The 18,195-nt window shown below is 44.7% G+C and overlaps 1 protein-coding gene across 12 annotated transcripts in view; it reads right to left on the reverse strand.

Moving 5' to 3' along the window:
* ANKRD6 (ankyrin repeat domain 6) overlaps window positions 1–18,195 on the reverse strand; it is a 117,776-nt gene that overhangs the window by 8,483 nt on the left and 91,098 nt on the right. For 7 of the 12 annotated variants that reach the window (XM_087774252.1, XM_087774251.1, XM_087774258.1 and 4 more), the window contains 9 exons: window positions 9,894–9,992; window positions 9,229–9,327; window positions 5,574–5,672; window positions 4,427–4,525; window positions 2,586–2,684; window positions 1,885–1,962; window positions 1,000–1,104; window positions 628–768; window positions 89–265 (listed from right to left, as the gene is read on the reverse strand). In XM_087774252.1, the coding sequence (XP_087630378.1) occupies window positions 89–265; window positions 628–768; window positions 1,000–1,104; window positions 1,885–1,962; window positions 2,586–2,684; window positions 4,427–4,525; window positions 5,574–5,672; window positions 9,229–9,327; window positions 9,894–9,992 (996 nt within the window). Of the gene's footprint in view, window positions 1–88; window positions 266–627; window positions 769–999; window positions 1,105–1,884; window positions 1,963–2,585; window positions 2,685–4,426; window positions 4,526–5,573; window positions 5,673–9,228; window positions 9,328–9,893; window positions 9,993–15,515; window positions 15,856–18,195 lie in introns of all 12 variants that reach the window. The other 5 variants (XM_087774246.1, XM_087774247.1, XM_087774248.1 and 2 more) reach the window with 4 other exon arrangements.

Raw genomic sequence — 18,195 nt, forward strand, 5'->3', positions numbered from 1 at the left:
AGTGCGTTTTCTATCCGTTAGCTAACTGTGCCCCAGCTCCAAGTGCTGGTCCCCGTGCCTCCCTCCCGGCGGGCGCGGGCCGGCTCACCTGCATCACCTTCCCATCCTTCCCTCGATAGAGCGTGTACAGCTGGTAGGCTCGGACCTCGTGGGGAGGGGGCGGAGAGGAGCAGTGATGTTTACTCCTGCGCTTAGGCACGTTTTGCTGGGGCCGAGGGAGCGTCTGCTGATCGGCTGGGGAGATGGGGTCCGAGAGTGCTGAAACCTGCGTAAAATACACACGTTTTTCCTGTTTATGAGCCCCCTGGTAAACCATTCCTGGTGGGAACGGGACAAATCCATCATGACAACTACAGCAAAAACCTGATTAAAACACCGATCCAGCTGCAGTGGCTGGCCACAACCCTGGTGTCTGTCAGCATGATAACCAGATTTCTGCACAAACCTGGTTCATGTGACCCTCAACAGCAGAATTTCCCGACCAGAAATCGGTTTTGTCTGAAGACTACCTCTGTCCCAGGAGCACGGCAGGGCTGCTGCCCTGACTCACCGACCCACCAAAGGGACACCTGTACTATTGCTCAACAACTATCCCTTCTCTCTCTGCTCTTTTAAATCTACTGATACCTTTTCCTTTGGCTTTTTCTTTTTGCTCTTCTTCCCTTTGGGATCTGGTGAGGTTGAGCGGGGTTCATCCTTCAGATCGCTCTTCCTCTGCGGTGGCTGGTCGCTGCTCGGCGTGTCGTCAGCAGCCGAGATGCTGCCCTGCTTGAAGCAAAGACAGGGAGTTCAGAGCAGTTGCAGAGATGGGGAAAAGGCGCCTTTTCTTCAATTTCCCAGTTTTAAGCTGCTCTGCACACACGAGTGGGTAACTCTTTAGCAGCTGTCTCAGACAGCCACGGTCATGCACAAGTGACGGCTCCAAATAGAGTTAGTCCCGATGGGTTTTATTTACGCTCCCTCCTTGCAGCAGATGTAGCTGGTAATGCTGGGCTGTACCTTGCTCTGTACCACTTCATCCCGTGGTACTGACTGAGCTCGCCTTTCTTCCTTCAGCCTCTCTCTCTTCTTCCTCAGGCTTCTTCCACGGTTAAAGCGTGAGACCTGAAGGCAGACCACACTGTTACTCAGTGATGTCGTGCTCTTTCCTACCACAGAAGCCAGGCAATAGAGCAGACCTTTTTCACCTCCACTAAAAAGCAGCATAGAAAAGAAAGTGCACTGCCAGATGGATGCTGATGGGCCAAGCAATGTGGGTGTTCATAGCTCAGTGGTGGTGTGTTCTCATGGCTAAGTCCATCAGGGCACTTTGCTGTCCCTTGGAGGGGCGAGAGCCTCCTGTCCCCCCAGGCTGGCTGCCAAGCCAAGCCAAGCCCTTCTCATGCAGAGGTGACAAGGAGGAGCAGGGCAGGGATCGCACCTGGTCTCATACCAGAATACAGAGCCCTCCCAGGTGCTCTTGTGCCTGAAGAGCGTTGTAGCATTTCACACACAGCAGCAGAGTATAAACAGGACATTTTGTCCCCATTTCGAAGCATCTTCCAGTGTGAGCAACCGTCCTGGGGGTGGGAGAAGTCTGAGGCAGGCAGCAGAGGAACACGAACTGGGAGCTTTTGGGTACAGGGCCACTGCAGGGAACAACCTGCCAGTCAGGACAGCCAGGATCTCTGCCAGCGCTTAATACTGAGGCTTAATCTGCACACCTTGCTGGGCTTGGGGGCTGAAAGGCTCCACGTCAATAGCCCTGAGGCCACCACACAGTGCCAGCAGAAACGTAGGCACCTTTCACAGCAGAAGGTTAAGGACCAGGGGATGTGGCCCCTCTAGGTTAACTGGCCTCAGCATCATGTGTATGTGTGTGTTGGGGAGAGATTTGTAACATACCTGTGATGCTTTAGTGAGGAGGAGCGCAACCTCAGGGTTATTGTGCTGTCTGGCAACCTCTAGAGGGGTCTGACCTGCCTGAGAGGAAAAAGAAAACGGCATTTCCTTCAAAACACAAGCTGCTGGAAATGTGGAATTTCTCCACCCGAGGTTGGCACATGCTCTGCGCACAACAGCATAGTGACTAACTGCCTTCATTGACCCAGATTTAATTCAATTCTTAACATCCAATGTTTTCTACCAACACTAGACAGAGTGTTCAAGAGAGTCTGTGTTAAGAGAGAGTTGGGGTTGTTTAGCCTAGAGAAGAGAAGGCTCCAGGGAGACCTTATAGCAGCCTTCCAGTACTTATAGGTGGACTACAGGAGAGATGGGGATGGACTCTATCAGGGAGCGTAGTGATAGGATGAGGGGTAATGGTTTTAAACTGAAAGAGGGTAGATTAAATTAGATATTAGGAAGAAATTCTTCACTAGGAGGGTGGTGAGGCACTGGAACAGGTTGCCCAGAGAAGCTGTGGGTGCTCCATCCCTGGAAATGTTCAAGGCCAGGTTGGACGGTGCTTTGAGCAACTGGTCTAGTGGAAGGTGTCCCTGCCCATGGCAGGGGGGTTGGACTGGATGATCTTTACAGTCCCTTCCAACCCAAACCATTCTATGATTCTAATACAAAGTACCAAAGAAAGTCCACGTCCTACTTACATTGTTGACAACAGATGCATCAGCCCCTGCCTCCAGCAACAGCTTAACCACCTTCCTGTGATTTAGAGCAGCGGCTACATGGAGCGCAGTATCTCCTGCCTGCAAGTTACAAAGCAGAAAGCAACCGTGTAACACACATCCTTGGGTCTCACCCTGCAGAAATCACACCTTCCTAAAAGATGCTCAGAGGTCAAAAGACCTACACTTACTGATGCAACAACTAAGCTTAAATAAGGCCTGGTCAATAAAAAAGCAGAGTTGGGAGGAAGGGGACAGGAGGGAGCAAGGAGCTACTTCAGGGTAAGGACCTACTTCAGCCTGGTTTTGAGAAACGCAGCTGGGGCACTGGCGATCTGGTTTAACTAAACCGACCGACGCACAACGCAGCTTGGAGACAGCCCAGCTCTACCACCAGCAAACAGATACGACATCTGAGGGCAGAACCACTTTTCCCACCACAACCTTCTCTTTTTTTGCAGGTTTGATTATTTGGTGTGCAGGTGGTCATGTATCACGTTACTCAAAAAAAATCAAATAAGTACCAGCAGCGAGATGGTTGCTGTTCTCTTCGTGAGATTCCTCAAGAGAAATAGGTTTTGGACCAAAGCCAGGAGGCAATCTGGGTCCAGCACTAACACACTGCCCTGCCCTTGTCCCGGTGCAGTGAGGTGAAGACGGCTGTGATCAGATTCGGGCACCGGTAACAGAGCGAGCAGCTGTTCAAGGCAGCCCAGACACGTGCATGTAATGCCCTCCTGTCCCCTTTCCCTTCAGAAAATCAGATCTCCCCGAGAGCAGTGGAAATCTATTCTTTGTTGCTAACTTGGATGAGGCATGTTCATAAATTAAATCATTGTATGTGCAAATATGGAACAACTTTGGGTAGTGCTGGGGCCTGAAGCAAAGCGGTGTCTCTCTGGGCCAGGTTCACACCAGTTAATATTCAGTAGCTCATTTTGCAAGTTAAAAAACTAATTTCCAAATAAAATTACGTAGTAAATTTAACATGCTGAAACCCGTTTTGTTTGCTGTAATATCTCTTATCTAAGAAACAAGATTAAATGTACAAATCAGAAAACCTCTTTATGATCCTCAACTACACATGGAAAATTTCCCAGGAACATGAGACAATGTGGTTAAGCACCATATAATCTGTTTATTTAGCAGAGTTAACACATTTTAACGTACTAAATCCATTCCCTTCTACCACCCAGTTAGGCTATGCTATAGGTACAGCAATCAATTACTTCCCTATAAACCAACTATGGATGATTAATCCTAGGTTAGACTGGTCATTACTTTGAATTTAAAGCATACTTTTTCTTCACTTTTATGTCTTTTTAATTCCCACTACTGCAAAATGCAGCAAAGTATTCCAGAGAAATTCACACTTTTGCAGCATCTGAATATTAGTGAGTTCTGCTTCACAATGTCTCTGTAATGGCTGTAGGATCATTAAAACCTAGCTACAAAGGAGACAACGGGACCCCATAAAACGACGAGTCTCTTGCCCAGTCCCATTCTGCACAGAACTGGTAAGGACTCAGGAGCGCCAAGCCCTGCCCCTACACCACTACCCCTGTCCTAAACCCCCCTTTCTACACCAACATACGACTGCAGAACCTCATAAATAGGCAATGCTTTAAAGAAATGATGCAAATGCGATGGCAAAACAATAAACCACTGATATGCCATTACTTTAAGGCTATTCTTAAAAGCTCAGGCACTTGGTGATACAGTGAAACACAAACTGAAGTTGGATTCCTTGGGTAGGAATCCCTCTTTCCAACAACTAGCCGTATGCAAAGGGCGTAGAGTCGCAATGAGGTTCATGCACTGACCTGGTTCTTTTCATGGACAGAACAGAAAGCACTGAGCAGCACCCTAACGATGGGCAAGTGATTATAACGAGCAGCCACATGCAGACAGGTATCTCCTGCCTGCAAACAGAAACAAAGCTCTGAGCATGTAATTGCAATAAGAAAGCTTGCACTTGTCATGGTGTACAGGGATGAAATACTCGTATTAAACCAAAAAGAGCAGTAAATGTCACACACCTCCACTGAACAGCAATGCTGTCTTCTCTGCAGTACAAAATCTACTATCATGGGTGGGAAGGTTTAGCAAGACCTGGGGTCAGGCAAGGTGGGGGTACTAATTCTTTAACCACCAATGGGAAATACTGGAATTATAAAATGCTGGTTGACTGCACTACAAAACCTGATTTACATTTTTACATTAAATCTGTTCTTCTGAACTGCAAACCAGTGTGATCTGGAACCTCAACTCGGTGTTACACATAATGAAGAAAAGATGCGGAGTGGGGGCCAGAGCAGCGTCCCCACAAGGGGTGGCACCTGCGCAGCTGGGACTGGGAGCAGAGCCCCATGGGTTTCCATGTCTGTGTGCCTCTGCCCACCTTGTTATCGAGCAGGGACAAAAACATCTGGCATACTTTTGTAGATTTTTTTTTTCCTTTGTCATGCCAGAATCATTATAAAATAGGAGGGAAGCTGTCTGAAATTGAAGTCACCTTGAATCTACCTCATTTGACAGACCGACACACACTATATACTATCTCAGTGAGGGCAGGTCTGAAGGCTTTCTCTGCTCTGGCACAAAACCCCTTTAAGATTTCCATCTTTTTGAGAGAGGAGCCCTTTTGCAGAATTGCACGGCACTACGTGGGTCAAGCCATCAGGACCACAAAAAGCAGCAAAGGACCAGCTGCCTCGGTCTGTGCTACAGCAAAACCCCCTTTGGCTCCTTCCATCCCCACTCAAGGGATGGGTACAAGTAGTGCATCGCTCAGTCCTCTCAAAAGCATTCCTGTACATGATGTATACAACGGTCTGTTAGTGGTTTTTTTTCAATAGCGTTTATAATAAAAATCACAGCTTAAAGCATTTCTGAGTTATTTCTACAAGTTAAAGCAATATAGCTAAAACAAAGGCACACAAAAATGAACACATTCTTTTCAAAACTCACATTATTTTTGAGGTCTGCTCGAGATCCTCCAAGTAACAAAACACGAGTACTCTGGGAATGGCTATTCTGGCAAGCCAGGTGAAGAGGTGTGTTACCTGCCTTAGAGAAATACAGGAAAATATAAAAGCCGTATTTAGAAATTGGATATAAGCATTAAAAAATAAAACCTCACAGGTGTTCCCACAACAAGATACACCCAAGGTGGGAAACTGTCACTGTTGTTTTCCTGAAGATATGAGCTGAATGAACCTGGAGACTGAAATACCCTCTCAATTGTGGAAATGATTTATCTGGGATACAGTAAAGGCAGAAATTGGACAGTCTAACAACATCAGCATTGCTCAAGCCTGTTTGCAGGAAGCTAAGACTCTAGAAACTGTCTATTCATATCAAATAGCACTATCAAGTATTTCATTTAAAGAAATATAATTCTTGTGTTTTGAGTTTCCCCCATGCACACACACAAAGAAACACACTGCCACGGCACAGCATCTCTGATAACAAGCAAAGCCGGCCACGACTGCTGCAGGGTGTTGGGCCGATGAGGGTCACAGTGATTTCTGTTTCTTTACGATCGTAACACAAACCAGCTCCAAGTCTGGCTGGGTCTGTAGGTGCTCTCAAAGGGCAGGATGCAGATTTTAGGCTATCAGGAAGCTTCAAGGTTCAGAAAGCACGCCAGCCTCCAGCCAAGATGAGAAGGGGAAAAAAAAAGCCACCCAAACCCCAGAGAATCACATGCTAAGGCTCCTGAAGAAGCAAACATGCAGTTTTTATGGACAGAAATCAAAGAAAAGTTTGCTTGTCTTTCTAACACTGTGAAGGATTTTATTGGTCTGAAAGTTTTTCTGACAGCATTTGGCTTTTGTTGGCCTGAAAATGTTTGGGGGTTTTGGCTCTTGGGAGCTGGAAATAAAATCAGCTCAGGTGAAAAGGTTTCCCATGCTTACTATGCTGCCTGTTCGCTTTGATTATGTCCCTTAATTTGTCCCCCATGCTTTCAAGACACAGATCAAAGCTGCAGGGTTTGAATTACAAAAGGCCAGCTCTTCGATGTGGTCTTAGGTCTTCAGTTCCACATTACAGATTATTTCAGGCCTGAATGTAGTCTCTAAGCTGTGGCAGATATGAACATTTTCTCAGCTAAATTGCATTTAAGTGTAAATTTTTTCCCTCCTGGGTTTATCTCTGAAAAGCCTCTGCAATGTCTTTATCATTTGCTGTTTGGGAGGTCAGCCCCGGTGGGATGGCAGAGAGGTCCCGTGCAGTAGGTGATGGGCGAAGACCTCGATGCTGGGAGAAGTCACAGCGCTGGTGCCTGGGGTCAGGGCTCACAGAGCAGCCTCATCTGGCTCATCTCCCACGGGGTGACAAACCTCTCACCAGCTTCTGCGAGAGGGAGAGTGGGTCCGAGTTGTACCTATCGGGGTCTTCACTGGTCTACTGAATCTTCACTGGAATGTACAGACTGATGAAGGGTCTAAAAGAAAGGCTACAACTGGTCTCACGGGATGTTCTATTGCAGTGGAAGAGTTTTTATTAAGCCAACTTGACTAAAAATAAACTGCATCTCCAGGGTGATTGCTGCACAGGAGGAATACGCTACCCAAGTGGTTTACCCACATGTTGTCCCATTCCTCAAATGCCTGCCTGACTTGCCTTTAAAATCCCAGGTGTCCTGTCTGGCCTCTGCATTTCACTTAATATAGAAGCCATCTTCAATTGCATTGCTCTTTTATATACTGTGCTTAAGGTGCTGGGCTGCAAGAAGTGCATCCATGCAAGTGTTCCCCAAGCAGTCCCAGGAGATATTAACCAGGAGTTACAGAAAATACAGAGTCAAATCCCTCCCATCTTCTGCTGCTTAGCAGGGTTTGGCAAATCTAGCAGCCCATATCTGTCCCATCCAGCCAAAATCACACAATGCCCCGGTGTAAGTCAACAGCCCGTAGGGTGCTCCGGCACAAGGCACTCAGCCCTGGCTGCCAGAAAAGCTGTCAGAAAGATTATGCCTTGTTGTCAGTATCATAAAAAGTTGAGAGACCAAAGAAACCATTTTGGGATTAAGCAGAACTAAGCTCTTCATTTTTCTTGAAAGCAAAAGGGGTAAAAGCATGTGCATGTGTGCAAGCATGCACAATTCCCGCATTTTTCATCAGCTCCTGAGAAAGGATCCTGTCCATTAAAAAACACCCAAATGATGAAATGCAAAGGGAGAGGATTGTGCGGGTAAGACATCAAAGACCAGTGCTCATGCAGTATTAAAGTCTGCCAGTCATATTTCAGACATCAGTCTTGCTGAGCTACTCTGTGCACATACTTTCCAAGAGAGGTTGTCTCCCAACAGTTGACATTCTCTGTATTGTAAGCTAAATCTTTTAATACCGTGAGGCATCCAAGCATGCAGGATAACCAGACTCGCATCTTAAGCCCACACACCTTTGTGTACACACATGTATGTGTGTGTACGTATGTGTACACACATACACGGCCGTATGGAGTATAATGGTTCACAGGACTATAAAGTCAAACACTATTGTCTGTTACATGTAAGCATGGGAAGTTGTCTAAAGTACCTCTCATACAAATCTAGGCGAACATTACAGCAAAAAAAATTACACAAAATAAAAATTGAAAGTTGGAACAATATAAAAGAAGGAATACACATAAAATAATATCAAAGATGAGGTAACTACAGACCGCAACGTGACCACAATTGTACAAACATATGCATATATGCACACATGCACATACAGAAACACTACGCCCAGGCAATGTGCCTTTTTACTCCAAATCTTGGACTTTGGCCACCTGTCTCCCTTCTTCCCTTTCTTTGCTAGCCCCTTTCAGTTGTTGTTTTAGAGACACATTTACCTAAAAATGCTCAGAGATCCCATGAAGCCATCCCAAAGCTCTCTTGCCTGTAACGAAGGACTACCCGTGTGATCTGACTCATCAGCACAGCGGTCCAAACCCTAACTCAGCTCACGCCATAGCCTGCTACTGCCGTTTCCTAGACTATTCCATTAATGTTTGATTTAGTGAATTGAAGACAAGTCTCCCACAGGTATTACAGTTAGAGTGGAACTAAATCCCCTTGCTGTGTTATTCTTTCCTCTAAACTGCTCTCAAGGTATTATAAATACCAAAAGGAAGATAATCCAGTTCATTACAAGATTTTGGTGAGAGCCTACACTCATGTGTTAGGAACAATTTTCTAACAGAAGATACACTCTATTTTTCCCTCTGTGGCTTACATTCGACTGTTCAATTTCTGAAAAAAAAAATGGATTTTGAATACCGTTTTCCTATTAGTACAATTCATTTTCATTTTAAAATCACAGCAATCACAATGAATCCGCTCGGTATAAATTAGAGCACTGTGGAGATTTCCACCGGAATTGCAGTGCTCCTCAGCAATAATTAATGTATCATTCAACACGCTGTTGAGTTCCTCCTGCATCAGCTATCAAAATATGGATTTCCTAATGCCTGTGGAAGAACCATCCAGGCGTAATAAATGCAAAAAAAGAAGAAAAAAATCTCACCAGGAACTGGTCCCCACCCGCTGAGAAATGCCATGGCCAGAAATCTCCAGTGCTGAGAATCAGCCACGTTACACCAGAACTGAAAGCTCCTCCTGCATGGGTCTCACCTTGTTCTTGGCAAGAACGTTGGCTCCTGCTTTAACCAGCACTTTGGCAGACTGACTGAATCCATGCCAACAAGCTTCATGAAGAGCGGTGTTCCCATCCTGAAGAGCACACACACAAGAGGAGAAGGTTAGGGTGCTGTGTCCACATGCAGAGTAATGTTACATTCAGAATGCAGCAGCTGCACGCCCCACCTAGTCACTTGAAAAATAAAACATTTTCCTTTCTTTCTAGCTTATTTTCAATTTTATTTTTAGAAGAGGCTAAAACCATTGTTATTTATTTTGTTTGGAACTTGGAATTAGTTATATTTACTCCCAAACTAAATTTACAGCCTGGGATTCTCAGTTTCTGGGTTAATCAACCAAGGGAAACTGTGCAGTGTTTTGCGCAGGACATGGTATGGTTATACATCTCTTTAATTTGTCCCTTAGTGAGCTGAGACCAGACTCTTAAATAAAAAACTATGAGCCTGATATAAAAAAATAACTAAATGAGTAATTTATATTAAAGAGATGGTAGAGCTTTTTTTCAATGTAACTGTTCCAATTACTTTCAAAGCATCAGATCCTTACTCAGGAGTATAAACCATAACTTTCTCTCTGAGACCTTAATATTACTGGCTGGCAAGGCTGCCATCCCACAGGGCTTTGCTTTTGCCTGTTACCTTGTCTTGTCTGTCCAAAGCACACCCCTCTTGAATCAGAGTTGCTATAACATCGGTGTTCCCTACGACAGCAGCCCGGTGCAATGCTGTCTGATCACCCTGCAAAAAAAAAAGCAGATTTGTAATCCGTACCATTCCCACCTCATTTTGACTCAGTGTAAATGCATACCACACACACAGGGGCTGCATCTTCAACACACATACTGTTAAATCCAAGACGCCTTTGAAAACAGTCCCCCTAAACAGCTATGATTAAAGTTTCCAAGATTAATGAAGTTATTCAAAGTATCAGAGAGCTACAAACCAACCGTTTACAGAAGTTTGCAAGTCATCACAATCCCATATACAGCGCTGAAGCGTTCTAAAAATATGGTAGTATTAGAAGGCAGAGAATTTAACACATTTGGCACTACGTGTCCAATAATCCACAGTATCTGTAGGGAACTAAAGGGAATTACAGGCTGTCATAATTCATCATAATGATCCTCCAGTACTTACACTAACTGGATGAGGCTCTCCTGTTTTGGCTCTGATTGCTCCATCAGCCCTGCTTAGGATAAGGAGCATGACATGAGATCAGTCTCTTCAGCACCTCTGATGAATTTACCAATTAGTGCTAAGAGTGGAGGCAATTTTATGATGAGGACCACAACTGCAAGATCATCAACTTATTTCATTCAAGCAACTGAGTGATCTTGAGGTCCAAACAACTTTCATTTCTCATTGACCTGCCACGTAGCAGCAACAGGCAAGTTTCTTACATCAGTTTATTTCCTCTATGGCCAAGTTTCCAAAAGAAATTATGCGGATGTGGTCATCTTGTCTGACTGCCCATCTATCTCCCCTCTAACAACTGCTGAACTCATTTGCTGAGCTAGAAAGCCCAAGGTTAATTTTCTAAAAGCCTTCCAGAAACTGAAGACTAGGGAGACGCAAACTACTGGCCCTGCCCATCGGGGGTTATCTATGTATTTTTGTGTGCATCTTGGTGAGACCATGATAAAAGAGGAGGAACAGGAGGATTTATACAGCAGCGTGTAGGGATGTAAGACACTGACTGATGGGAAAATCAGCTGCAGGAGCTCCACTGCTGCCACAAAAACCGGTCTTGGCTTTCCTTTGAAGTTGTTCTGAACCTGCAATGCTGAAGCAGCACAGCCTGAATCCAGGCACAAAGACTAGCTTCAAAGCTGCACACAGCCTTTTTGGGGGATGAATAAAAGGAGTGGGAATCCAATCCACTTCGGCTTATCGAGATAATGGTCACCAAAACCACATGCAGGGCAGAGATATGCAGTGTATCCTGAGGGAAAAAAGCTTGCAGGAAGCTAGTCCTAAATAGATACAAAATTCCTCTGCTACAAATCTTTATCAGGTAACACCACATTATATTAAATACTACAACTAGAGGAATTTCTGTATTTTCTGCTCTACAGTCTACAAGTCTTTAGATAACTGGATAATTTCAATAATTTGTTCTCAAAAGCGATTAGCAGCTGACTTAAAAATTGCTCTCGGTGGGGTTCTTTTGTGCTAATGACACCAAAATAGCTATTCATCCATAAGTGAAAAATGAGCATTGCCAACCACAACCTGTCAGTAAACCTTGTCATGCCAACTGCCACCACCAGTAAATCATTCAATTGGCTCATAATCATGAAGTTGATTTTTAAAAATTGTGTTGAGGGCTTTTTATTTTTTTAATTTGCCATCTATGTTTTGTCTCTAGAGGTCAGATATCCATACTTTTGTTCTTGTCCCTATTAAGACTGGAAACGTATTTTGAGATTTTGAAGACAGACAATAATGGTTCCAGGAACTGGGACTTTCAGAAAAACATGAAATATTGGAAAACTGACAGCACTGCAAGTTCTCTGAACTTGTGTATTTATTCCAAATTCAAAGATAACAAAAACGTTATGGAAAATGTCCAAAATATACCATCTCACAAGTGCAAGTGTCGGATAGTTTCCAGTAACTATTGCTGCACAGAAATCTACTTGCTAACAAGCCAGGGAAGAACTTAACACCCTCTTTCAATAGTGCATGGTACTGATGACTGGCACAGCTACTGCTACTGCAGCAATGGGTCATGTGGACAGTGCAAAGGTCATTTTATCTGACTGCCATGAAGTGGAAAGTAATTCGTCAACCTGTTCTTCCTGCCAACTGGTATTGCTGCAGCAGCAAAACTACAGAAGATATTATAATAAAGACTAAAACAAGATGACATTTGCCATTGTGACGGATGGAGCTTGAGCAATGAATGGTTGGTTCCTACTTCTTTACAGTCTGGAAAACTGATCGTGGAGAAGACCGAATTGGGGGCAGGAATGGACTGTATTGGATTTAGTTTGCAATTAAGGATCTGCTCGCTGGGTCAGTTTAAATCAAGGCTGTTCTTGTCACTTCCCCAATGCCAACACAGTAATTGCAATGAGGTCAAAGGCGATTCAGCTTTTTGGGGTTTGTAGACATGACAGCTACTTCTCACGGCATCTCAGTTAAATTAAAAACAAACATGTATTTGGAAAGTGGGGGGCGCACCTCACTGCTGCAGGAGCAGGTCTCTCTTGGGGACCCCAGCCCATGTGCTGGGGGGCCATTCACTGGGGCTGCAGATTGGCACTGGGGCGGCTTCAGCCATGCCTGGGCTTTGTCTCGTACCATATTCTGGTCCCCGAAATGGAAGCCCGGGTAGGTGCAGGGACACAAGTCCCGCAGATGGCAGGCTCAGGTGCCTCCTGCCCAAGGTGTGGGCTTTGGTGCATGGTACACAAGCATGGGGAGAGGCAAGCATCTAAGAGTGACGTCCAACCAGCACCCTGACCAGGTAAATAAATACCTCATCCACATTAACAGGGAGTGTCAAAGGATATCCCAAACCCTGCCTCACCTGGACTCAGGCACCTCCCAGTGAAGAGATGGCAGGTATCAATGTCCTGGTGAAGGTCCCTACCACCCCCAGCCCTTCAGCCAGCAGGGCAGGGCCTGGTCAACTGTTCCCCCGGGCCTCAGCAAACACATTAACGTTAAACTGCTTAAGGTGCTGTGGAAGCTGAACCACCAGATTGTGATTGCCTCTGCGCGTGAGTCACTGAGCGACCAGCCCCAGACGGCGTAGCCCTCCTATAAATAACGTTGCCTGCACCGCTGCATTTCTAACCTCTCTTGCTTCCCCCATTAGCAGAGGAGCAAACCCCCATCTTGCCTCTTATGGAGTCAGATTGAACAGATGAGTTGTATTTTTTCACAGTGTGAATTTTCAGACAGTGTAATCACTGACGCGTGTATCTTTTTATTAATTCCTAAAATAACTGTCTCTGAAAGCACTCACCGCAGCTCTGCCTTTAGCAAGGCATTAGGGGGCTGTTCCAGAGGCTCAGAGAGAAATTGCACTGGTAAATGCATATTAACTCCCCAGACTATTATGCTGGGCACAACTTACAATCCTATGTGTAAGTGATTTATGCCTTAGGAACAGACCGCAGATCAGCAGCAATGAAGAGATATTACTCCAGTTCTGTGTCACGCAAATGTGACCTTGACAGAAACAACAGACTCTGCCTAAGCGCAGATTTGGGCTGGAAACCAAAAAGACACTTAGGCGCTTAAGTGAGGCTTGGTAGAAGTAAGGCACTTAAGTCTATAATGGTGCATCTTAAATCCCCATCCTCAGCTGTTGCCTAGCCCTGAAAGCAAGTCAAACTTTGCTGTTTCCGCTCCAACGCCCCAGACATCTCGGCTTGCACGCCGCCACAGGGCACCGCAGTCGTGGTGGCACCGAGGAGGTGGTGGTGTAGCACACGCCCAGAGCTGCTGCAGCCCCTAACCCAGCCGTCTCCCATCCTCACTCTTGCTCTGCGAGCGCCCGCGTTGCACACTTGCTGGAAGAAGCTCCATGCAAGTTGCAGATACACCCACCGCCCTTTGAAACGAGGCCAGCGAAGGAGGTGGCCACTGGCTCTTCTGCAGCAGCCCAGAGATTATGGTACTTGCCCAGCTTGTCTTGCCATGAGAGTGCTGCTGTGTTGAAAGTGCTCCATCTTTAAGAAAAACATCCGTATTCATTGAGCTAGAGGGAGGGAGATGCTGGTGAGAGACTGGGATGGGTGTCTGCATCTCCTGGTGCAGACGGTGAGGGACTGCACACCCTGCGCGCTCTACCTGTACTGGGGCTATTGCACAGCAAGGCCCAGCACCAACACATACGTTTCCAAAGGGTGAAACCGTGCTCTTTCCAGAGAGCTTAAACGCTTGCTTTCAGGAGAGGGCTACAGGCTGGGAGTCTTGAAGAAAGGCAGATACTTAAATCTTGACCTTCTCCATGGATTTTGGCATTACCCTTCCCCCTTAGCACTTCTGTGCTGGCTACGCCGGTTGGGCTTGCTCAGTGTATTGGCGTTTGCAATTACCTCCTCAAGTTTCTTCACTTGCTGACTAACTTGAAGCAGTGGATGCAACCACTGGGACCAGGCATAGAACTGGACAGGCATCTATTTTACATCTGAAGTTCACCCCAAGGGAAAGGAAACAACACAAGCAACTTAGAAAAAGGTTTCAGGTAGATATTAGTACTTCTGCCAGCTCTCCGAGGTTGTTAGAGTCTCTATTATAGACTCTACTGCTCAAATTTAATGAGATTTGGTTTACCCTAGTTTGTAACACGTTACTTTTTCCTTTTGTTGATTTAAAAAATACTGTAACCACCATATTTTGTTCTCCTGCACACTCAAATTCTCCAGAGCATCCAGCAGTTGTACAATCTCCTTTAAAGCCCCTCTCCAGCGTCACACTTTGCCTTCTCACTGTCTTTCCGTGTTTGCAGAAATCACCAAACAAACTGTCTTGCTACAGGAGAATTGCACCAAAATAACCAGCAAAAACTCATGCCTTCAATCCCTGGCACAAAGTGCTGGACAGCACTTGCAAAGTCTTACACTATGAAATCAAACCCCTAAATTCACGGTAGAAAGTTCAAAATATTTTAAAGTTAAAATACAACCAAGTGTTAAATACTCGCAGGAGCATACAAGCATACATGGATATCCTGAAGCAGCCGTACACAAAGGCAACTGAATGTGCCCGAGTGTTTCTCAATGTCACTGTGCTGCTCTCCTCCTCCTTCGCTAAAGAAAGGCAGCCATCGTGACACACAGTATGAACTTCACTCTGAACAATAAATGATGATGCATGACCAGCAGAAGTGATCAAGACGTGAACAAACAATCACGAACAAAACAAATTACAGCTTAAATGAGACTGAAATGGGAGTACAGGAATAAGCCACTTTGCATATTTACATTCAGCTAGAAGTGATTACGAACCCTGGGTTATTGTTCCATTTGAAAGTAATTTTCTGCTTCTTAAACTAGAGCTTCCAGAAGGGAAGTTTCGGGGCCTTGGGCCTTTTTTTTTAAATTAACTTGTTTTCCCAGTTAGATTTTCAGAGAGCACATACAGGGCAGGAAACTTGATGCAGAGCACCCAGCGCAAAGCCCGCCATGCAGTCATGCACCGCAGAAGAGCTCGGTCGTGCCAGACCGCCAGGCCAAGGCTTCATAGCATGCAGCCATGGGAGACGTCAAGCTCAAGGCAGGGTTGATGCACAAGATTTCTAACCTCCTTCTCTCTCTCTGATCTTCTAGGTTCCTTCCTAGCCTTTCTCTTCTGGTTTCTCTTATCTTTTTCGTCCTTGATTTCCTTCACCGGGACAACTTTCTCCTTGACTATTTCTGAGGTGTGTGCTGTATGGATACTCATTGACCATTCAGAGATGGCATTGGGATCCCAGTAAGAGTTTTCAGTATTGGCAGGGAGAAGGAAAGAGTTAGCTCCTGGGGTGGCGTACTCTACAGAGCTGGACTCCACCGGTTGAAATTCATAATAATCCCACTCCAGGCCACTGGAGGTCATTCTTCAACTAATTCTTACGGCTCTTACCGTGTTTTAAAGAATGTATCTGTAGAACATGAAGCGAGCGTTTTACTCTCTCCACAACATTTAGAAACTTTTAAATTTCTGCTTATCATGTGGCAAATGAAACGTTAGTCTTGCATTCGTTCATTAGCTAAAGAGAGTCAACTCCAAAATAAAATGTGTTTAGGTTTCTCTTGTTGTTTAGAAAAATAAAATATAAGTCATCTTTTTAGAATCCGGAGATTTTTGTGTTATCACAATAATGCCACAGACAAAAATCAACTAAGTAATTTACTTTTCAATTAAATACGATACTCCCCACTCTCCCGAGCCATTTCATCTCTGAACCTAAATCTGTATTCCTGAAAAACAGCAATGAAATGTACAGATGTTAATCAACACTTGAAACTAAGACGCCTTCATTGACAGATAAGCACACAGTAAAAGTGACCGAAGGCATCATCAATAGATTGCAACTAAAAGAGAATAAGAATGTATTCTGTGGGGCATAAATAACGTGTAAAAATGAATTATACAAGGAGAAAACATAAATAGAGAACCTTCTTTGAAGACCTATGTAAAAGGAAAGCAGAAATATTTTAGTTAATACCTTTCACAAGCAAAAATCTTCACTTGGAGTTTTAGCCTTCCTCCACCTCTGAGACAAATCCAAACACACCCTCTGAGACTCAGCAACTCCTGAGGCTCTCCTCAACCCCAACCAAATTACTAGTACTAAATACAGAGCTAAAAGCAAAATACATTTTAAAGAAACAGTATCTGTGACTCAAGCACGCATCTATTCTGTTCAGATTAGTCACCACATTTAGAAGAGGTATCCAGTTGTCGTGAACAAAGCCCCTGAGGAGTTTGCAAGGCACATGAAATAGGTCATCTAAGAGCTGAATATTTCTACAGTGCAAGACTCTTCGCTAAACTGCAATGATGCTAAACAGTGATTTACTGGTTTTCCATTATGGCTATCACATTTACATATAAACAGCCTAGATTTTATTCCTAGAGGATTAAAAAAACCCCACACTTACTCTAAAAACAGTTTCCACAGAAACACAATTCGACCAAATCAGTGGAAGTTCTTGCATTCTTAAAGCAGCAACTTGCTTTTCTCAGGAAAATTGACTGTACGTGTAAAGTACCTGCAATTTTGTCTTAAATACCTGGTGAATCATTTTTGCTGGGAGAATTTGAAAAACATACTCAGGATACATCTGAATAAGCTGACACTCCCATTACACTTGCAAATCTGCTCCATATCACAGATGGGCATAGGGAAAGAATAAAGAGCGCAGGAAGCAAAGTTTCTTCCTAGAAAAACAAGTTTCCCCATAGAAAGCTGGCTGCACCAGTACCCCAGTCCTAAGCTTGGCAGACAGACTGCTCACGTCTCACAGGGAAGCAGCTACTCATGCAGAGAAGGAAACCAGTTTTCCAATTTCTATAGATATTTAAGACTCTCTAGATGCAAACAAATGCCTAACGGGATTTTCAGAAGGCACCTAGACATTTCCAGTGTCCTTTTAATAGTCATGCAGGTGCCTCTACTAACCACCTTTGGACCTCTAGGTCCTTTGAAGAATCTACACCTTATTTATTACAGGGGGAACAAAAGCAACCCATTCTCAAATTTGTTGCAGTGTGCTATCAGAAGTTAGCAACGAATCTGAAGAAGTCATGGTTATTCAACTGCTGTTGCGCATTTCAGCCTACACCTTCATTCATCAGAGTGAAGTAACGAAAACCATGTTACTGGTCACTCCAACGTGCCTTAAAGCCTGGTCCAAGATTAGAACTACTCTTATGGGAAACTGAGAAATTCCAATAACTTACATATTTTACTGGATGAAAACAAACTACCATTCGCTAAATTCAAAGCTGATTTCGTTGTGCTGATGCCTCGCCACACGACAGCCTCACAGATGCGACCACCCCCACATCAAGCACGGCTGCCAACGAGATGATTTCCCTGCGATGCCACACGGTGCTCCGGGCGGCTGCTCAATACTCCATGCGCTGTGGCATGTGTCTACACAAAAAGCATCTCCCACTTTGGGCAAACATCGCAACAGATTGTGTCCCCTACCTGACATCCTCCAGTGGGTTCCCATGTGGTACAACAAGCTCTTATTTAATTTCTGCACCAAAAGGCAGACGATGACTCTCACTGCTACTCACACCAGCCTGGCGCAACCAGAGCTTTTATAAAGAGCTCTTGAGCACGAGGACCAAGCTAATGATTGAAGAACACCACATTTGACTTTGTCTCCCATGCAGTTTTGCATCTCCAAATTAGAAAAGAGAGAGACAGATTTTGTTTTAATTTAATCCTACTTCAAAGAAGTGAACGTCTACTCTTATTTGCAAG

The sequence above is a fragment of the Nipponia nippon genome, unplaced genomic scaffold, assembly GCF_047370975.1.
Source record: "Nipponia nippon isolate SJK-2023a ecotype South Korea unplaced genomic scaffold, ASM4737097v1 scaffold_4, whole genome shotgun sequence".
Lineage (NCBI taxonomy): Eukaryota > Metazoa > Chordata > Aves > Pelecaniformes > Threskiornithidae > Nipponia > Nipponia nippon.